The following is a 17,419-nucleotide window of genomic DNA, read 5'->3' as shown; positions in this document are numbered from 1 at the left end:
CCAGCACATAAGTCATAATATCAATATATTTTTATTTGTGCATAGAATTATAAATAGCACGTCCCATTAACATGAGAATTTAACATAGACTCTCATATCTGAAGGTACATTACCAGACAAAATATAATGAACTACTGAGATGAGTGCTGTTATCGTGGTGTCTTCCAACATAACTTATCTTAATTCTTATCTTACACATCCTGATGTACAATGACAAATAGGCCTACAAGAAGCTAATGTTCATATCCACTGTACTGGCTTATATTTACATACTACCACACCAATGGGCTGACTCAGATTTATAGCTGACTGCTTCAAGGACCGTTTTTTCCTCCCTCATTCTTTTTTCAGAACAGATGTCAGATAACAATGTGTTGTGGCTGAGCCGTAGTATCATCCTCTCCACAATCTTGCTACAACAGCAAGAATTTCCACTGACGGGCTGTCAGTTTGTGATAAACGTTCACCTGAAATCAACACTGCCTCGTTATCACTCCTATAAAGCAGCAACACGTCTTGTACTCCCTACTGGATACCGATATCCTTCATGCACGTACAGAGTGTTCTCGAAATCCTACGGCCAAAACAACGCATACGCACGCTTTTGGCCTTTTGGATTTACCGCGCTTCTGACATTCCACACCAGTCGTATCGCGCATGCGCATTTGCTGCTAAGCTTCGGTCGCTCATTTATGATAACCAGAGGAAAATGATGAGGAAATCTTTGCTTGTCTTAAAGATTTTAGTGTATACAGGCTACAGTAGCCTATGATGCAGCGTTGACGGTTTTTTGTTGGCCAACCCGGAAGTTAACATGACCCTGTTCCCTCTAGAAAAAAATTAATAAATTCCAGAAAATAAGCTCTAGTGTATGATTCTTACACATTTCATCATGATAATCTACACAAATGAACACACTTTTATTAAATTTGAAGCCTAAATACAATAAGTAAAATTTTCCAAGACAAGTAAAAGCTCAAAAAAGATTTTCTTTTTTTCCCTATGTTGTAGAATAAAACGTTACAATATTTTGAGCTTGTCTTCACCACAGACCAAAAAACCATTTAGTTAGGCACAATGGATGGGAAGTGCTAAAACTCGCTTCTGGGTTTTGGCCAACAAAAATATGTCATCCCTGCACGACACTGTTGGTATCAAGGCAAAGTTTAAAGTCATAAGATTATATATCTGTGTTTTATTGGGGCCAGATAATGTGACCACTAGCTTGTGAGAGCTGCTAAACTGTGTGGGCATGTAAAGTGCGGTCAGCTCCTGCGCATGTGAAATGGCACCCTCTGGGGCTGCATTCCCAGCACATAAGTCATAATATCAATATATTTTTATTTGTGCATAGAATTATAAATAGCACGTCCCATTAACATGAGAATTTAACATAGACTCTCATATCTGAAGGTACATTACCAGACAAAATATAATGAACTACTGAGATGAGTGCTGTTATCGTGGTGTCTTCCAACATAACTTATCTTAATTCTTATCTTACACATCCTGATGTAAGGTCATTATAGACATGGTGTTAAATAGTGTAGCTAATGACTAGATCAAATAGTGCAAAAAAGCAAAAATTAGATCCTTGATGCCTACTGTCTAGTCAATAACCAAAAACTACACCAGTAACTGAACCAATAAAGATATACGTATTAGAAGGTGATATTATACATTTTGCACGTAAAGTAACACAAGACTGACATAAAATCTTTTTAATGCTATGATAAGGTACATGATCCTTACCAATCATTTTACAAGCATTTTACCCCTGCTTTAGATAGGTCACATACCTCATACATTTATTATAGTTGTGCTACCAGAGCAATTACGCGTTAGCTTAGCAGTTCTCCTCATATTCTATTATTATAATAATTAAATATGATTTGCTCTCCTAAGCTAAAGCGTAATTGCTCTGGTAGCACAACTATAATAAATGTATGAGGTATGTGACCTATCTAAAGCAGGGGTAAAATGCTTGTAAAATGATTGGTAAGGATCATGTACCTTATCATAGCATTAAAAAGATTTTATGTCAGTCTTGTGTTACGTTACGTGCAAAATGTATAATATCACCTTCTAATATGTATATCTTTATTGGTTCAGTTACTGGTGTAGTTTTTGGTTATTGACTAGACAGTAGGCATCAAAACAGTAAAATGGTATTCTATATACATGTATGTATATAGCATGTGGTTATAAAACATTTCTACAGAGGGCATATTCCTTGAATCTCGTGAAGGGGGCATTCATGGCAAACCGGGTGATGTTCACAAGGTAGTATGGGACATGTGGCTGGCAAATAGCATATTCCTTATTTAAACATATCAGCCCTTTATCAGGGATAAGACCTTATAATAATAATAATACTCTCAGTGACAATAACAGAAGTCTGACTGTACAACAAGAAAAATAAATGCACCTCGTAGGGTTAATCATGTCTGTTTGCTATGGTGATGGGACACTTTATAATCATTTGTCACTGGCATTATTTTAAATAATCACGAATCATAATTTTTCCAAACGTTTCTAACATACTGCAAACTGGAACAGTGCTATTGGTCCTCACTTCTGTCCAAATATTGTATGACGTCCCATGAAATGATATCAGAAATGATGTCAGTTTAGGATTAATTTAAGGTTGTATTGTGTTATGTTTCCAACTTTAACTTGTTTTCACCCTATAAATTGTTATAATAACAATAGTAATGATTGCATATGCCATGTACTGATTTTTGCCCTCTCTTCTCGATTTTAGATAAGACAAATTCCATTACAAATTCTGAATTAAAGGCCAATCTCGCATTTTGAAGATGCTGAAGCCAGCAGAAGGAACAGGCAGTAAGTTAAAATCATGACAATCATGGCATGCCAAATGACAAAATTCTTAAAACCATCTAAATCATTTATTTTAGTTTTGCTTTGTTCCATCACCCTCACCTTATTGTTAACCAAGCAGTTTATTTTTTTATTAAACATAGAATACAAGAACTCATAGAGGTAACCAAGCAGTTTAGTACTGTAGATGTGAAGATCAGGAAGTACTCATGATCAAGGCTGTGATGAAACATCGCCATCATGTGGTCAACAACAAATCCACAGCTTCAAACTCTGAAGATCATGAGACATAAATATGCCATTTCATATTTGATGGCCTTGTTTCTGTATAGTTTCAGGAAATCATATTCCATTGTTTTAGAAAACTGAACATCATGGAATGATTAGTTTTTGAAAACACTGTTCTGATATTTCAGCGGCATTTAGGAAGAGATCCAGTGTCCCTGGTGTTATGATCACACAGTACATTGAGGAACAGCCACCTGGATCTACTACTCCTGATTTCATCCAGAAACCCATAGCCTTAACTATACAGGAAGGTAATAGTTTTCTTCATTTTTAGGAGCATCTGGATATCTTACATAGTATATATTATTTTGATAACATCTTTATTATCTATCTATCCATCTATCTATCTATCTATCTATCTATCCTTGATCATACTATATAACATCACAACAACCTATTCTGTTTAATTTGCAGGCAAACTGGCCTTTTTCAAAGCTGTTGTGAGTGGATAACCTGTACTGGAAGTTTCATGGGTACGTAACAAGGGAGATATCTCTAATCCAACAAAATATGTTTCATGATATGATGAGAAGAATGAAGAATATATTCTGGAGGTAAATTACATTTTCAACTGTGTGAAGTATCCTTGATCATACTATATAACATCACAACTACCTATTCTGTTTAATTTGCAGGCAAACTGGCCTTTTTCAAAGCTGTTGTGAGTGGATATCCTGTACTGGAAGTTTCATGGGTACGTAACAAGGGAGATATCTCTAATCCAACAAAATATGTTTCATGATATGATGAGAAGAATGAAGAATATATTCTGGAGGTAAATTACATTTTCAACTGTGTGAAGTATCATGTTATTAGCTGTTTCATTTTTATTCTACATGTTTAAATAGTACCTTTACTACCAATAAATATTGGTAGTAAATATATGTTAAGAAGACAATTTATTTTATATAAAATAATACATACATTATTTTTTATATTGTTTTATGTAATTAATTTACAATCCACCTATGTTTTGATATTGTTTAACAACATTTGGTATGGCTTTTTATTTCCATTCTACAGATACCAAATGTAGATTCAGATCAAGCAAACATATACAAATGTTTTGCTATAAATCCATTTGGAAAGGCTGTTTGTACTGCTGCAATGAATGTCATTGAGGGTAGGAAAGTTCATCTGATTATATTGATCTGTTAGTTTTCTATTACTGATTAAAATAAAAATGTTATATCATATAGGCCTAAATCAATCTGTTTCTCTTCTTTTCAGTTGAATTCAAGAAAAGAGTGCCAGGTATTTATATAACTCGGAGCTAATGACACTTAAAATGAAATAAACCGTATAAAAATATTGGAACATCTTTTGCTTGTTAAAGAGAGTTCAGAGTGTCAAAATATCTTTAAAAATATCTATTTTTTCAGCCCCCAAAAGTGACCCTGATGAGTTCAGAAAAATGCTGAAGAAAACGTAACGTATCATTGCATCATATATTTACTTGCACCACATATTTACCTTTTATACATTATTATTTATTGTATAGAGACAGAAAATCATAATGATAGGCCATTTCTAAGTAACTAAAACAACCAGTCTGATCTGTAATCATACTAAATACATTTAGGGTTGTGAAAGAAAAGAAATACAATGTAAAGAAGGAGAAATCAATCTGTGGTTCTGGGAGGTGTTACTGAGTGCAGCCAGGAAAGATTATGAAGGCATCTGTCAGAACTTTGGAGGTGGATGCTGAGAACAGAAGAAGAAGGAAAGAGAGGCAGAGCAGTCCAAGGTCTTGTTTGCTTTGAGTATTAGTCATTTGCGCACCACTGTTTTTTATACATAGAGTATGAAAAATCTCCACTCTTTATTTTTCTGTCTTCAAGTATGTAGAGAAAATCCACAGCATGAAACAGATTGAGGTAAAAACGGATAGCAAAGCGGAATTTGAACTCGACATGAAGTTAAAGGATCCTAACAGCAAAATCCTCCTCTTCAAAGTAAGTGCCCTCACTTAAACAGCCTCAATGTCATCAACAATACTTTGAGAGTAATGCACTTCAGTTTACTATTACCAGGATGGGGAAATGCTTGACTATGGAGATGGAACTGATGAGTCCACAAAGCATAATATGCAGAAATTTGGTGAAACATACTTGTTCAGCTTTAGAGATGTTGGCCCAGAAGATGCTGGGTTATTTAGAGGAGGTAAACATGTTCTCAACTTCCCTAGTGCGTAAGTAGTTATAATACCAATGTTTTTTTGTTTGTTATTTTGATTAAGAGGTTAATATTATACTAATATTAGAAGTATTTTATTATTATATAAAATGTTACAGTGCTGCTACTAGGCAATATGCAATATTTGAAGGTTAAAGAACAGGCTGGTAAAGCCGTGCAGTGAAAATGTGCTTTTTTTGTTTCAGTTTTACTTGTTATCCAAATGTTCAAGAAGTGTTTTGTGCCTCCAGTGCCTGACGTGGAGTTGAATAGCACACTGAAAGACACTAAAGTGACTGAGGGGCAGGATGCAGTGTTTGAATGTGCCTTATCGGACCCTGTACCCCAAATCTCCTGGTGTGCCAATGACATCTCTGTTGAGCACGGGGAAAAATATGACATTACTGTGTCAGAAGACAAGCAAGTCCACAAACTAGAAGTGAAAAACTGTAAAAGAAGGACAAGGGAGTCTATACGGCTATTGCTCGGCTCAGGTCAAGCCAGGGGACTCTGGTTGTGGAAGGTAAATTAATTTATTTTCCCTCTTAGGTTGTGTTTAATTGTGTTTACATGCACTTTAAATGCATATACACTTCCGGTCAAAAGTTTGGAATGATTACGATTTTTTTATGTTTTTGTAAGAAATCTCTTATATGCTCACCAAGGCTGCATGTATTCAATCAAAAATACATTAGAAACAGTAATGTGAAATATTAATTCAATTTAAAATAACTTTTTTCCATTTTAATATATTTTAAATTGTTAATTATATGAATGTTGCATATCACGGTTACCATGAAAATGTTAAGCAGCAAAAGGGCTTTTAAACATTGATAATAAAAAGAAATGTTTCTTGCACATTGCAAATCAGCATATTAGAATGATCATGTGACACTGAAGACTGGAGTAATGGCTGCTTAAAATTCAGCTCTGCTATCAAAGGAAGGAATTGGATTTTAAAATGTATTAAAATAGAAAGCAGTTCTTTTAAATTGTAATAATAGTTCACAATATTACTGTTTGTATTGTATTTTCATCAAATAAATGCAGCCTTAATGAACAGAAGAGAGACTTGTTTTGAAAACATCTTAATTCTAAACAAGTTAATTTCACAGAATACACTAATTTACCACACTGTTCAAAATGGAGTCAAACAACATCAAACAGACTTACAAGATGGAAATCTTAAATTAAACACCTGATGAACAGATGTTTTCTGTTCATGTCCATTTTGTTGACAACTTTACAATTCTGAATTTTGCCTGTAGTATGTACTGTAACTGATACTGTTTTCAGATGATCCCAGTGCCCGCGGGAAAGGTGTTGGTGCAGGTGAACTAGCCAGACGTTTAGCGGAAGAGAAAGCCAGACTGCAGAGGGAAAAGGAAGGCCCAGGCTGAAAAATATGAAGCGACCAGGAGGGCACAGTCTGAAAGAGATGAAGCAGCCAGGATGTCACAGGCTGAAAGAGATGAGGTGGCAAGAAGGGCTCAGACTGAACAAGATGAGGCAGCCAGAAAAGCTCAGGAAGAACGAGATGAGGTGGCCAGGAGGGCCCAAGCTGAAAGAGATGAGGCGGCCCGTAGAGCCCAAGCTAAAAAGAGATAAGGCGGCCCGTAGAGCACAAGCTGAAAGAGATGAGGCAGCCAGGAAGGCCAAGGCCGAGAGAGAAGCTGCTGAAAGGATGGCAGCTATGGCAGCAGGAAAAGGAGATGAACAAAATGGCAGTGGAGGATCCAGCCTGGGAGATGGGAGTGAAGGTGATGGAACAGGGAAGAACAGAAAAGAAGGAGATGGTACCTTGGGAGATGGATTAGGGGATGGGAGTGGAAAACATGGAACAGGAGATGGATTTAGACGGATCAGGTGATAAGCGTAAGAAGCGTGCAAGACTCGGTGAGCTGATTCCTAACAACAGCTCATGTCTGAAACTCCACATTAATATAAAGTCAATTGTTTCACAGTGCTTGGATGATGTCTGACATATTTCCTGTGCACTTTTATCCAGACCATGGAGTCCACTTCCTGAACAGGTTGTCAGATACTGCATCCAATGTTGGAGATTCAGCAGAGTTGTTCTGCAAATTTAGCAGTGAAGATAGCACTGGATTATGGTACAAAGATGGAAAAAAGGTGTACAGTAATTTATTATATTTATCGAAATTTTTTAACCAAATGTAGTATATATAATGTTATCTATTGTAATATATTTTAAAATGAAATGTATTCCTGTGATGCCATGGCAAAGCTGAATTTTCAACTGAAGACTGGAGTAATGGCTGCTGAAAATTCAGCTTTGCCATCACTAGAATAAAACACATTTTACAAATCCTATTCAATAGAAAATAGTTATTTTAAATTGTAATAATATTTCACAAAATCACTGTTTTCACTGTATATTTGTTCAAATAAATGCAGCCTTAGTGAGCATCAAAGATTTTGTTTTCAAAAACATTAAGAAATCCCAATTAATCTTTGACTGGTAGTGGATATATGCATTACAAAATTTAAATGCATTTTTTTTCTTTTACAACAGTTGGAGTCTAAGGATGGAATGACAGTTGTCAAAGATGGGGCTCATCACAAACTAATCATCCATGACTGCCAAAAAAGAGATGCTGGGAAATATAAGTTTGAGGCAGAAGGACATAAATCAGAGACTGCATTAATTGTTCAAAGTAAGTGTGTTTTCTGCTTTTCTCTTTTCATGTCAACATAAAGCTGGCTGTAAAACGCATCTAATTTTGTAGGAGCCATAATGGATTATTTACAATATTTGCCTTAGCCACTAGAGAGCAGTGTAAGCTCTATGGTGGGGGCAGGTTTTTGGAAAAGGTATCAGGTGATGATAATAACCTCTCACAGGTAGAATTAGACAGGCACATTATATGATATACTCTTTTGATGCATCACTTCAAAATGTCATGCTTTCTGTAAAATGTAATGTCTTAACATCCGACCCATATAAGAGACGTGCTGTATGGATGTTTATTCCTCTCAATAAATAAAAAACACCTCTACCACCCAGCCCTGGTTTACAACAAATTCTCTTTCTTCTCTTTTCTTCAGATCCACCCAAAACTGATGCAGATGCCTTGAGTAAATTATCAGAGCATGTTATTGTCAAAGCAGGAGAAAATGCTTCCTTCAAATACCTTTTTCAGGAAAAGAACCATTTACGATTCAATGGTTTAAAGAGGGCGAAGAGTTACTGGAGGGTCACAGTGTCAAGCTCATAGCCGTCTACTTCTTACTAAGTGTCAGCGCAAAGACACTGGAGAGATAAAAATCTAAATCAAGAATGAATTTGCCACAGTAGAGGCAACATCGGAACTTACAGTACTTGGTATGTATTGTAAACCTAATATTAAGAAAATGCCTAAAACTGCAAAAAAAAAAAAAAAAAAAGTTATGTGAAGGCATATTTTAGAAGAATATTAAACCTATATACATCTTCATGCAGCAGTCAAAGACATATGTTTGTAATTTATGTATAGCTGTAGCATACAGCTCTTACAATGATATAGCTGTTTGCATGCTAATTAAAGAACCATCACTAAAAATATTAAAACTACAAAAGAACAAAAAACTTTCATTTACTGACCTCAACTGTTTGGTTGTTAGACAACTAATCAACTGTTCTACCATTGTGATATATCAGTACTCTATATGTTTTTGTTCTTCCAGACAGGCCAACTCCACCACAAGGACCTGTAGAAATCGTAGAAAGCTCCTTGTGTGCCATTGAGTTTAAATGGAGACCCCCAAAGGACGATGGTGGTTGTCCAGTGACTAATTACAACCTGGAGGGATAGCAGCTGGGACAGAACACCTGGACTAAAATTGGAGACATTCCCTGGACAGCCTACCTAGAGACACAAACATAGATTGTGGTCGAAAGTACTAATACAGAATCCAGGCAAAAAACTCGGAGGGCTTCAGTGACATTGCGACAACTAATGATATTGCTGCCGGCACTTTGGGTGAGATTCCTTATTTCTTTCTATATTTTGATGTAGTAGTTATCAGTTAGTGGGTGCTTATCAGTTATCAATTAGTCTTTAGAAAAAGGAAATGTTAATAGAATGTGTTCTTTTTGTTCTCAGCATTCCCTGGCTCTCCTGCTCCTCCTAAAATAGTCAGTGCCTTTAAAGACTCCATTAACTTGGCCTGGTTTCCTCCCTCCAGCACTGGAGGGGGCAGTATCATTTGATACAATGTAGAAAAAATGCAAAAAGGGCAGCAATTTTTGGAGCCAAGCAAACCCAAAAAATGAACCAATCAGAGGTCTTGAAAATTAATTTACACATAAATTAATTTAAGAAATATTTAAAGTAGCATACACTTCTCTCATTTAAAAATACAACACACTTTTAATTTTTCTTTTCATATTTAGACAAAAATAAGAGTGACTGGTAACTAAACTCCTTACATTTATTACCTAAAACTTAACTAATATTAAGGACATGTTATTCATATTTTAGTAATATTCCTTAATAGTATTTCATAATATTTTAAATCATAGTGATACATAAAATGACTGTACAAAAATAAAACTACATTTAATTTTTATCTGAATATCAAACCCCATGGTATGGTTCTAACTCTAAAGAATGACTTCAGATAATATGCTATATTGGTACCTGTTTATTTTTCATCTCCAGATGATCCCAAGCCTCCAGGTCCAGTAGAACTAGAACAAATGTCCAACAAAATGGGATCTCCCGATGAGAAACGAGACAACCATCTGCATTACATGGTGATGAAGCGGGACTGTCAAATAAACAAGGCATACAGTGTTTGACCACTTGTTCAACAACAAATTCATTAACATCTTGCCTGGAAGAGACTACAATTTCAGAGTGTTTGCCAATAATGATATAAACCTCTCAGAGCCAGTTTGGGGAACCACCAAAAAAAGAGGTTTGTGGATGACTTTGTTGACGTTTTTTTGTTTAGTTAATATAAAATATATTTAAAAAAATCGTATTGTATTCATATTTTTCAAATATTTCATATAAAATTAATAAAAAATATTAAAAAGAGCAGATGGCATGAAATGCTCTAGCTCTATTTTTAAACAGAATTTTACTAATTGTTTTATTTCTACTACAGATTTTAAAGGGATAGTTCTCCCAAAAAATGAAAATTCTGTCATCATTTATTCACCCTCAGGTTGTTCCAAACCTGTAGGTTCTTTCTTCTGTTGAGCTCAAAAGAAGATATGTTGGTAATCAACAGTTGATGGTAGCCACTGACTTTCTTAGTATGGAAAAAAATACTGTGGAAGTCAGTGGCTACCATCAACTGTTTGGTTGCCAACATTCTTCGAAATATCTTCTTTTGTGTTCAGCAGAGGGAAGAAACTCATATAGGTTTGGAACAACTGGAGGGTGGATTGATGGTGGATTTTTCATTTTTGGTTGAACTATTTCTTTTAGACTGGATTGCCTCAGGGACATTTAAATGTCATATATTCATATAAATGTATATCTAAAACCTTGTTAGTGATTAACAAATAATCCATAGTCTCATTATGCATCAACTACCCAAATAAATAAGCCTGAAAACAAATTGCGTTTGGACAATCATTGGTCTCGGCTGCATTACAACCAGCGGTGCAATGGTCTAGGCTACTTGCCATTTAACAGACACCTTTTCCCAAAGCAATTTACAGAACACTAATTGCAGTGAGTCCCTTGGAGAAGCCAGAGATAAGTGTCTTGCTCAAGGGCGCAGTGATGATAGAAGATCTATGAAACTCTATTTATGGGTCACCCTTATCCAGGTTTATACTTCTGGGATTTGTGCTGCTGTCTCTGACACATTGCCACTAAACTATATACGCCTTGTTCTGAACATGTTGTACCTATAAGGCTTACAGATGCAGTATGAGGTGGCCTACTACAGTAGCTCGGGATAATTGCTTTGCCAGTGATGGTCTGCACTTCATGTGCTTCATAAATTGCTCACTGCCCTCCAGCTTCTATTGTACTTTCACTTGGACAATGTAACCCAGATGCACAAACAGATAATTGTGTAACATATGCAGTGATGCATAATGTGAGGTGGCCAAAAATGGACATTACTACACTGAAATAATCACGTTTCACAAATTTTTTATCTCTTCCAGAAAAATTCACATATAGCATGCCTGTATCAAAGACCCTCGACTTCCAGGCAGCTCCCAAATTTATTGTCCCTCTGAAACTTCACGCTGCTCCACCAGGTTATGAGTGCTACATGAGCTGTGCTGTGACGGGCAACCCAACCCCTCATATTACCTGGTACCATAATAATGTCAGCCTCAACACAAACCCCAACTACTACATCACAAATCATCCTGAGGGTTGGACCCAAAGACATGGGAGAATACAAGGTTGTAGCCGAAAGCCCCTAATGATGAGTGCTCCACCAAACTTATAGTCAAATGTATGTCTTCTATTTTAATATGAATTAACCTATTTTGGTTAATAAGATATGAGGTTTATGATTCATATGATTTCAACTTTTAGGCAACAACTACTATATTTTTGTTTTCTTGTCTTACAGAGAAAAGAAAGGGCGACTTCAAACAACACCGTTTGTGATCATATTTCTTGAAAGTGACAAATGTAATAATTGATGTGATCTTAAATAAAAAATAAAATAAAAGGATATCTCGACATATATGTATTGAATGTTTATCTACCTATCTATCTATCTATCTATCTATCTATCTATCTATCTATCTATCTATCTATCTATCTACCTATCTATCTATCTATCTATCTATCTATCTATCAGCTAAGCAGAATCATGTTTCATTCCTTTAGAAGCATCAGGTTACCTTGAGATCTCTCAAAAACTAGAAGCCGTCTGTGACGATCTACAGTGCATAAAGTCATAGCAGTCTGGATGTCAGACAAAGAATATCCAGCCATTAATTATGTTTACATTCAATAAAACTGTATTGATACCCAGGTGCAAAGTTTGATAACATTCATCATTGTGAAATGAAAAAGCTTGGACCCACCAAGACTCCTGGAGCCAAATACCTAATGCAATGCAATCTCATCCTTGAACGGCCTAACCAAAGTCTTCATATGTCTGCTGAAAATCTAAAGAGAAACTTTATCATCAACCAGTTTGAAAGTTTTAGAGAGTCTGTAAAACAGAGTAAGAGAAATAAAATTAAACAAACAGCACAATGTTCTTAAAGGAGTAGTTCACTTCCAGAATGAAAATTCCGTCATCATTTACTCACCCTCCATGTGAGTTTCTTTCTTCTGTTGAACACAAAATAAGATATTTTGAAAAATGTTGGTATCCGAACAGTTGATGGGCACCATTGACTTTAATAGTTTTTTTTTTTTACTACTATGGAAGTCAATGGTGCCCATCAAATGTTCGGATAACATTTGAAAAATACCTTCTTTTGTGTTCAACAGAATAAAGAAATTCATACAGGTTTGGAACAAGTGGAGGGTGAGTAAATGATGACAGAATTTTAATTCCGGAAGTTAACTATTTAATCAAATTATTTTATTGTAATATAGAGGCCTACTGACTAGATCCATGGATCAGTATCATTATAGACAATTAGAAAAAAAAACAGATTTTTGTATCCTCTTCAGATTTTTTGATGCAGTATCCTAAATAAAGCTTTTTAAAAATTATGTAATTCTCTCAAACATTAGGTAAATTTGTACGTGCCGCTAGGCGCCATGAAAGTGAGAGGCGCCTCCAGTGCGCAACGCCCCCTACTCACATTCCTCGTGCTTGAAAGTTCACTTTTGATTGTTCCCGGTCGTTGTGGGCCAATACAGCGTTGAGGTCTGGTAGAACGGTACCCAAATCACTGAGTAAATCAGAGAAAGGGGGAGTGTTGCAGTCTACAGTGCAGATCCTCCGCGAAGCCAAGATGACCAAGCGCAAAGGAAAAAGCACCAATAAGCAGGACGACAGTTTGCTGCTCTTGGAGACGCCATCTGTAACACCACCGGGAGGATTTAAAGAATATGCAGTCCCTGCCATTGTTTTCTTTATTTTCGCTGTCGGGGGATCAACGGCGGTCTGGTTCTGCAGCCAGCAGCAGCAAACCATCGACAGTCTGACAGAGACAGTCAATGCAATGCAACTTAGGATAACCAAGTTCCAACAACAGTTAGGGGTGGGTAATGCACAGGTATTTGATTTTGAGATACCCTAAATTTAGTTATATATTCGTAAGAAATGCATTTTTCTTATTACAAGGTAACTTTGAAATAAAATAATCCAGTTCATGACTTTTACGCACAGGAACACAATTTGTGCGCTCTGGAACATTTTGTACTAAGCACATAGTACTTGCACAAGTTGATATATTATGGTGTACGTTTTGAATTATTTGTATTTTAATTGTAAAAATACATAATACTAACAGCTCTGAAAGTATGCCTCATGTGCCCTTTGAATATTCCATTCGCTGAATTGTGTCATGTGTCTCCCAGGCCATTAATAGTGTGTTCGGAGGAGGATCGTGTTTCCTTTTGCCATGCTGGTTTGTTTAAAGGACATTATGCAAATGGTATCCTAACCAACATGTAAAAGTAAAGATATAAATAAACACGTAAATTTCTCTTTCATTTGAAAGGCAGTCAGCTCTGCATTAGTGATCAGAAATGTAATGTATGAAAGTAAGCCATTCATTTAAAAATGTCAAACAATTTTCCTTTCACTGATGATCATTCTAGAACTGCAGTACCAAATGTTGTAATTCACTTTAATAATAGTCTTGTCAACTCTACATCCAATAGAAATGTACACCATCATGGCATTTACTTTATAACTTTGGATTAAAGTGATCATTTACAAATATATATATATATATATATATATATATATGTATATATGTAGCATAAATAATGTTGTTGTAAAATATTTAATGTTTAGCATAAGTTGTACACACATTCATAAAATGTTATTAATGTAATTTGAATTAAAAGAAATATTGCTACTTTAAATGTTTTCCAGCAACTTAAATTCAATAGGCCCTTTGTGGAAAACACTCTAGGAAGTAATTCCAGGTCATTTGCAGTTAGAGGTTAATCGTAACCACATGGTGTCATTGGGTTAACGTGCTTCAAAACCATGTTTTAAAATGTCAATGGTGTTGGTCTGTTCAAATTTATAGTATTATGATTATATTCAAATTATGATAAAATTAAGATTATACATTTTAATTACACATTTATTTGGTAGCTACCTAATGCAAAGATCAATGCCAGCATTGTTTTTATAGTACTTTCCTCTGAATCAAGTGAATCATAAAACTCATCGCTAGTGTAACTAGCTGCCGACACCACTGACAACAGAGCATGTCATGAACAAACTTATAAAATCAATTTATTTCCTAAATTACTCACAGTGAAATGAATTAATTACTACAATACTGTAGATTTAATGTATGATTGATGAATTTTCAGAGGCAAACTGCAATTGTAGATTGATATAACACTGGTTAGGCTCAATACATGGCTAAATTGGTGAAATGTTGCATATTGATCAGATTAATAATAGAACTTAATATGTTGAAATAAAATGTGTTGTTTATATATTTAGATTGCCAATGTGGGTGTTTTTGAAGAGCGTCTACAAGCACTGGAAGAGGCTTACACACAGGCCCAAAAAAAGGCAGATGTTGCACTAGCCACATCAGAAAAAATCAAATCTACTGATCTTCAAAGCCAATTCTGGTCTCTTCAGTCTGAGATGAATGCCAAACTTTCTGAACTCCAGCAGGAGTCTGTTTCCACTGCAACGTTAAATGCAATTGTCAAGAATAAGACTGAAGAAATTGAAACTCTGAAGCAGAAGCTTCATTCTATCCTTACTGCAAACTCTGAGGTAGCTGTTACCATTTCTGGACTCACGGACACTGTTTTGGTCACCAAAACACATCTCGACGAGCAGATGTCCACTATAGAAGGTCTCACATCTGAGTTGGAGGAACAAAGAATGGAACTTTCAAGCCTGAAGGAATCCTTTATCAGCAACAAGAGGGCTCTTAAAAGAAACAGACAGGAAGTGGTGGACATCAAGTGAGTAATCTAAAGGGCGTTGTGGGATTTTCTGTAGCATTTCAGGTCTTTAGCAATTTGGTGTTGTTACTGATACCGATTATTCCTAATTCATCTTAATTTGGTGTCTTCCAGGGACATACTGGAGATAGAACAGGCAAGAAGATCCCAAGTTCTTGAGGATCAACTTATGGCTGTCCGTAGGAGTCTGGAGGACCACCAAAAGAGTACTCATTGCCTTCACTCTCGCCTTGCTGCCCAACCTGAGATCGTCCAGAGTCAGGTATAGTCCTGACTGTTTCATTTTTTCCATATATGATCATTTTGGCATGTTGCATTATAATGTTTTTTGTGTTTCAGATGTTATCTGAAAGCCAGCTATCCAGTTCAGAGGAAAATAGTCCAGTAGAGGAGCAGCAAGTGGAGCAAGCAGAAACTCAGGAGGAAGTTCCAATCAAGGATGAAGGAGTTGAAGCAAAGGATCAAGCCATTACCAAGGAGGAAACAGTAGAGGAGTTTCATGTTGAAGAAGGGGAACGAGTGGTGCCTGAGGAGGACAAGCCAGCTGAAGAGGTTCAGGTTCATGGGGAAGAACCTGTTGAAAAACAAGCCGATGAGAATAAAATTCCTGAGGAATCTGAAGTCAAAGAAGATGTTGCTGAAGAGCAAGCAGTAACTGAGGAGGATGAACAAGCTGATGAGGTTCCATTCCACCAGGATATTGTTGAGGAGGAAGCAGTTACTCAACAGGATGAAATGCCTGAGGAGCTGCAGGTATCTGACAAAGAAGTACCAGCTGAGGTCTTTGGGGAAGAAGAATCTATTGAGAAGCAAGTAGTAACTGAGGAGGATGCGATAACTGAGGAAGTTCAGGACAGCGATGGAGATGTTATTGAGGAGCAAGCAGTAACTGAAGGGGATCCGATATCTGAGGAAGTTCAGGTCAACGTTGGAGACATTATTGAAGAGCAAGCAATAACTGAGGGGGATGAAATAACTGAGGAGATTCCAGATCAAGAAGAAGACGCTGTTCTTGCCAAAGAAGACCCAACTTTCATGGAAGAAACAGGAACTGACACAAGTGTGGCCGAGGCTGTTGAGAACTTCTCTGAAGATCAGGTGGTTGAAGATATCAGTCAGGAGCAGATGTTGCAGGAGCCACTAGAAGACACTGAGAAGCAGAAAGACTTGGAAGAAATTGAAGAACATGTGTATGACTCTGAAGAAGAAGAAGAAGAAGAACCTGCTGAGGAGATTATGGAAGAGCTAGATGAAAAAGACATTTCTGCCAATGAAAGTTAAGTTCCTGAGAACGGTTGAATGGTTCCAAATAAAAGACTTTTTCTGAGGACTTGAAATTATCCCGTTTCCCCAATGAATTATGTGATACATGGTATTTCACATTTGTTGAAATGTTCCTCAGTCATACTTTGTATACTCAAAAGTGAACTTTGAACCTAGCAGTGAGTTTTCCAAATCCAATGATGAATTTGTTTTTCTAGTGATATTTCTTAAAATATTCAATTGCTCTGTTTACACTGAAATGTAGAGAGTGTTGATATTGTTTTACTAGGTTACACATTTAAAGAATTTCAGCATTTTTCATACAGCAGTTTGCCAGCTAACTAACCTCAGGAGTGTCTCTTGAATAAAACAGCTTTTTATGTTTTTTACTATTTCACTGTCTCATCATCTCTCTCCTGGTGTTTAGTTGTGTTAGACACGTGCTGTGTGTGTGTGTGTGTGTGTGTATTTGCAGCTCTTAGGTCAGGGGTTCAGGAATGTGCCACTGGTCCTGGACACTGGGGACATGTGTGTCCCATTTGTAACTATAGTGCTTATTTGAGATCATCACATGCCTGAAAGACGAGAAGCGTAGCTTGTGCCCTTCTCAACCAAACCACAATTTATAGTGTTGTTCTAAGGCAAGAGATGCTGCTAGTTAAATTTGATTATGTAAAGTTTTTCTCTTTGTGCTGTTATGACAAAAATTAACAGGAATGGAAGTGATAAATGAGAATAAACTACGAATGAAGAATAATACAAAAGGGCAGAATTTGAATGCAGGTTTC

General features: G+C 36.3%; 1 protein-coding gene and 1 pseudogene across 2 annotated transcripts; both read left to right on the top strand.

Moving 5' to 3' along the window:
- Positions 1-2,819: 2,819 nt before the first annotated feature.
- On the top strand, positions 2,820-13,072 carry LOC107560998 (immunoglobulin-like and fibronectin type III domain-containing protein 1; annotated as a pseudogene).
- LOC107561004 (trichohyalin-like) lies at positions 13,022-16,920 on the top strand. Of its 2 annotated transcripts, none has more exons than XM_016245325.1 (4): positions 13,022-13,459; positions 14,890-15,368; positions 15,483-15,630; positions 15,708-16,920. In XM_016245325.1, exons 1-4 carry the CDS (start codon positions 13,211-13,213, stop codon positions 16,647-16,649), a joined length of 1,818 nt encoding a protein of 605 aa, XP_016100811.1. In that variant the 5' UTR covers positions 13,022-13,210; the 3' UTR covers positions 16,650-16,920. The 2 variants fall into 2 exon arrangements, with proteins under 2 accessions (XP_016100811.1, XP_016100810.1); XM_016245324.1 differs by having other exon boundaries at positions 13,022-13,474.
- The last annotated feature ends 499 nt before the right edge of the window (positions 16,921-17,419 follow it).

This window comes from Sinocyclocheilus grahami, unplaced genomic scaffold (genome assembly GCF_001515645.1).
Source record: "Sinocyclocheilus grahami isolate Dianchi unplaced genomic scaffold, SAMN03320097.WGS_v1.1 scaffold751.1, whole genome shotgun sequence".
In the NCBI taxonomy this organism is placed as follows: Eukaryota; Metazoa; Chordata; class Actinopteri; order Cypriniformes; family Cyprinidae; genus Sinocyclocheilus; species Sinocyclocheilus grahami.
This window is presented reverse-complemented; position numbering and strand designations above follow the sequence as displayed.

Coding starts and splice junctions, on each gene's coding strand:
- LOC107561004 (XM_016245324.1), top strand. CDS start 13,211: ATGACCAAGCGCAAAGGAAAAAGCACCAATAAGCAGGACGACAGTTTG. Junction 15,369..15,482: donor CAGGAAGTGGTGGACATCAA/GTGAGTAATCTA, acceptor GGTGTCTTCCAG/GGACATACTGGAGATAGAAC. Junction 15,631..15,707: donor CTGAGATCGTCCAGAGTCAG/GTATAGTCCTGA, acceptor TTTGTGTTTCAG/ATGTTATCTGAAAGCCAGCT.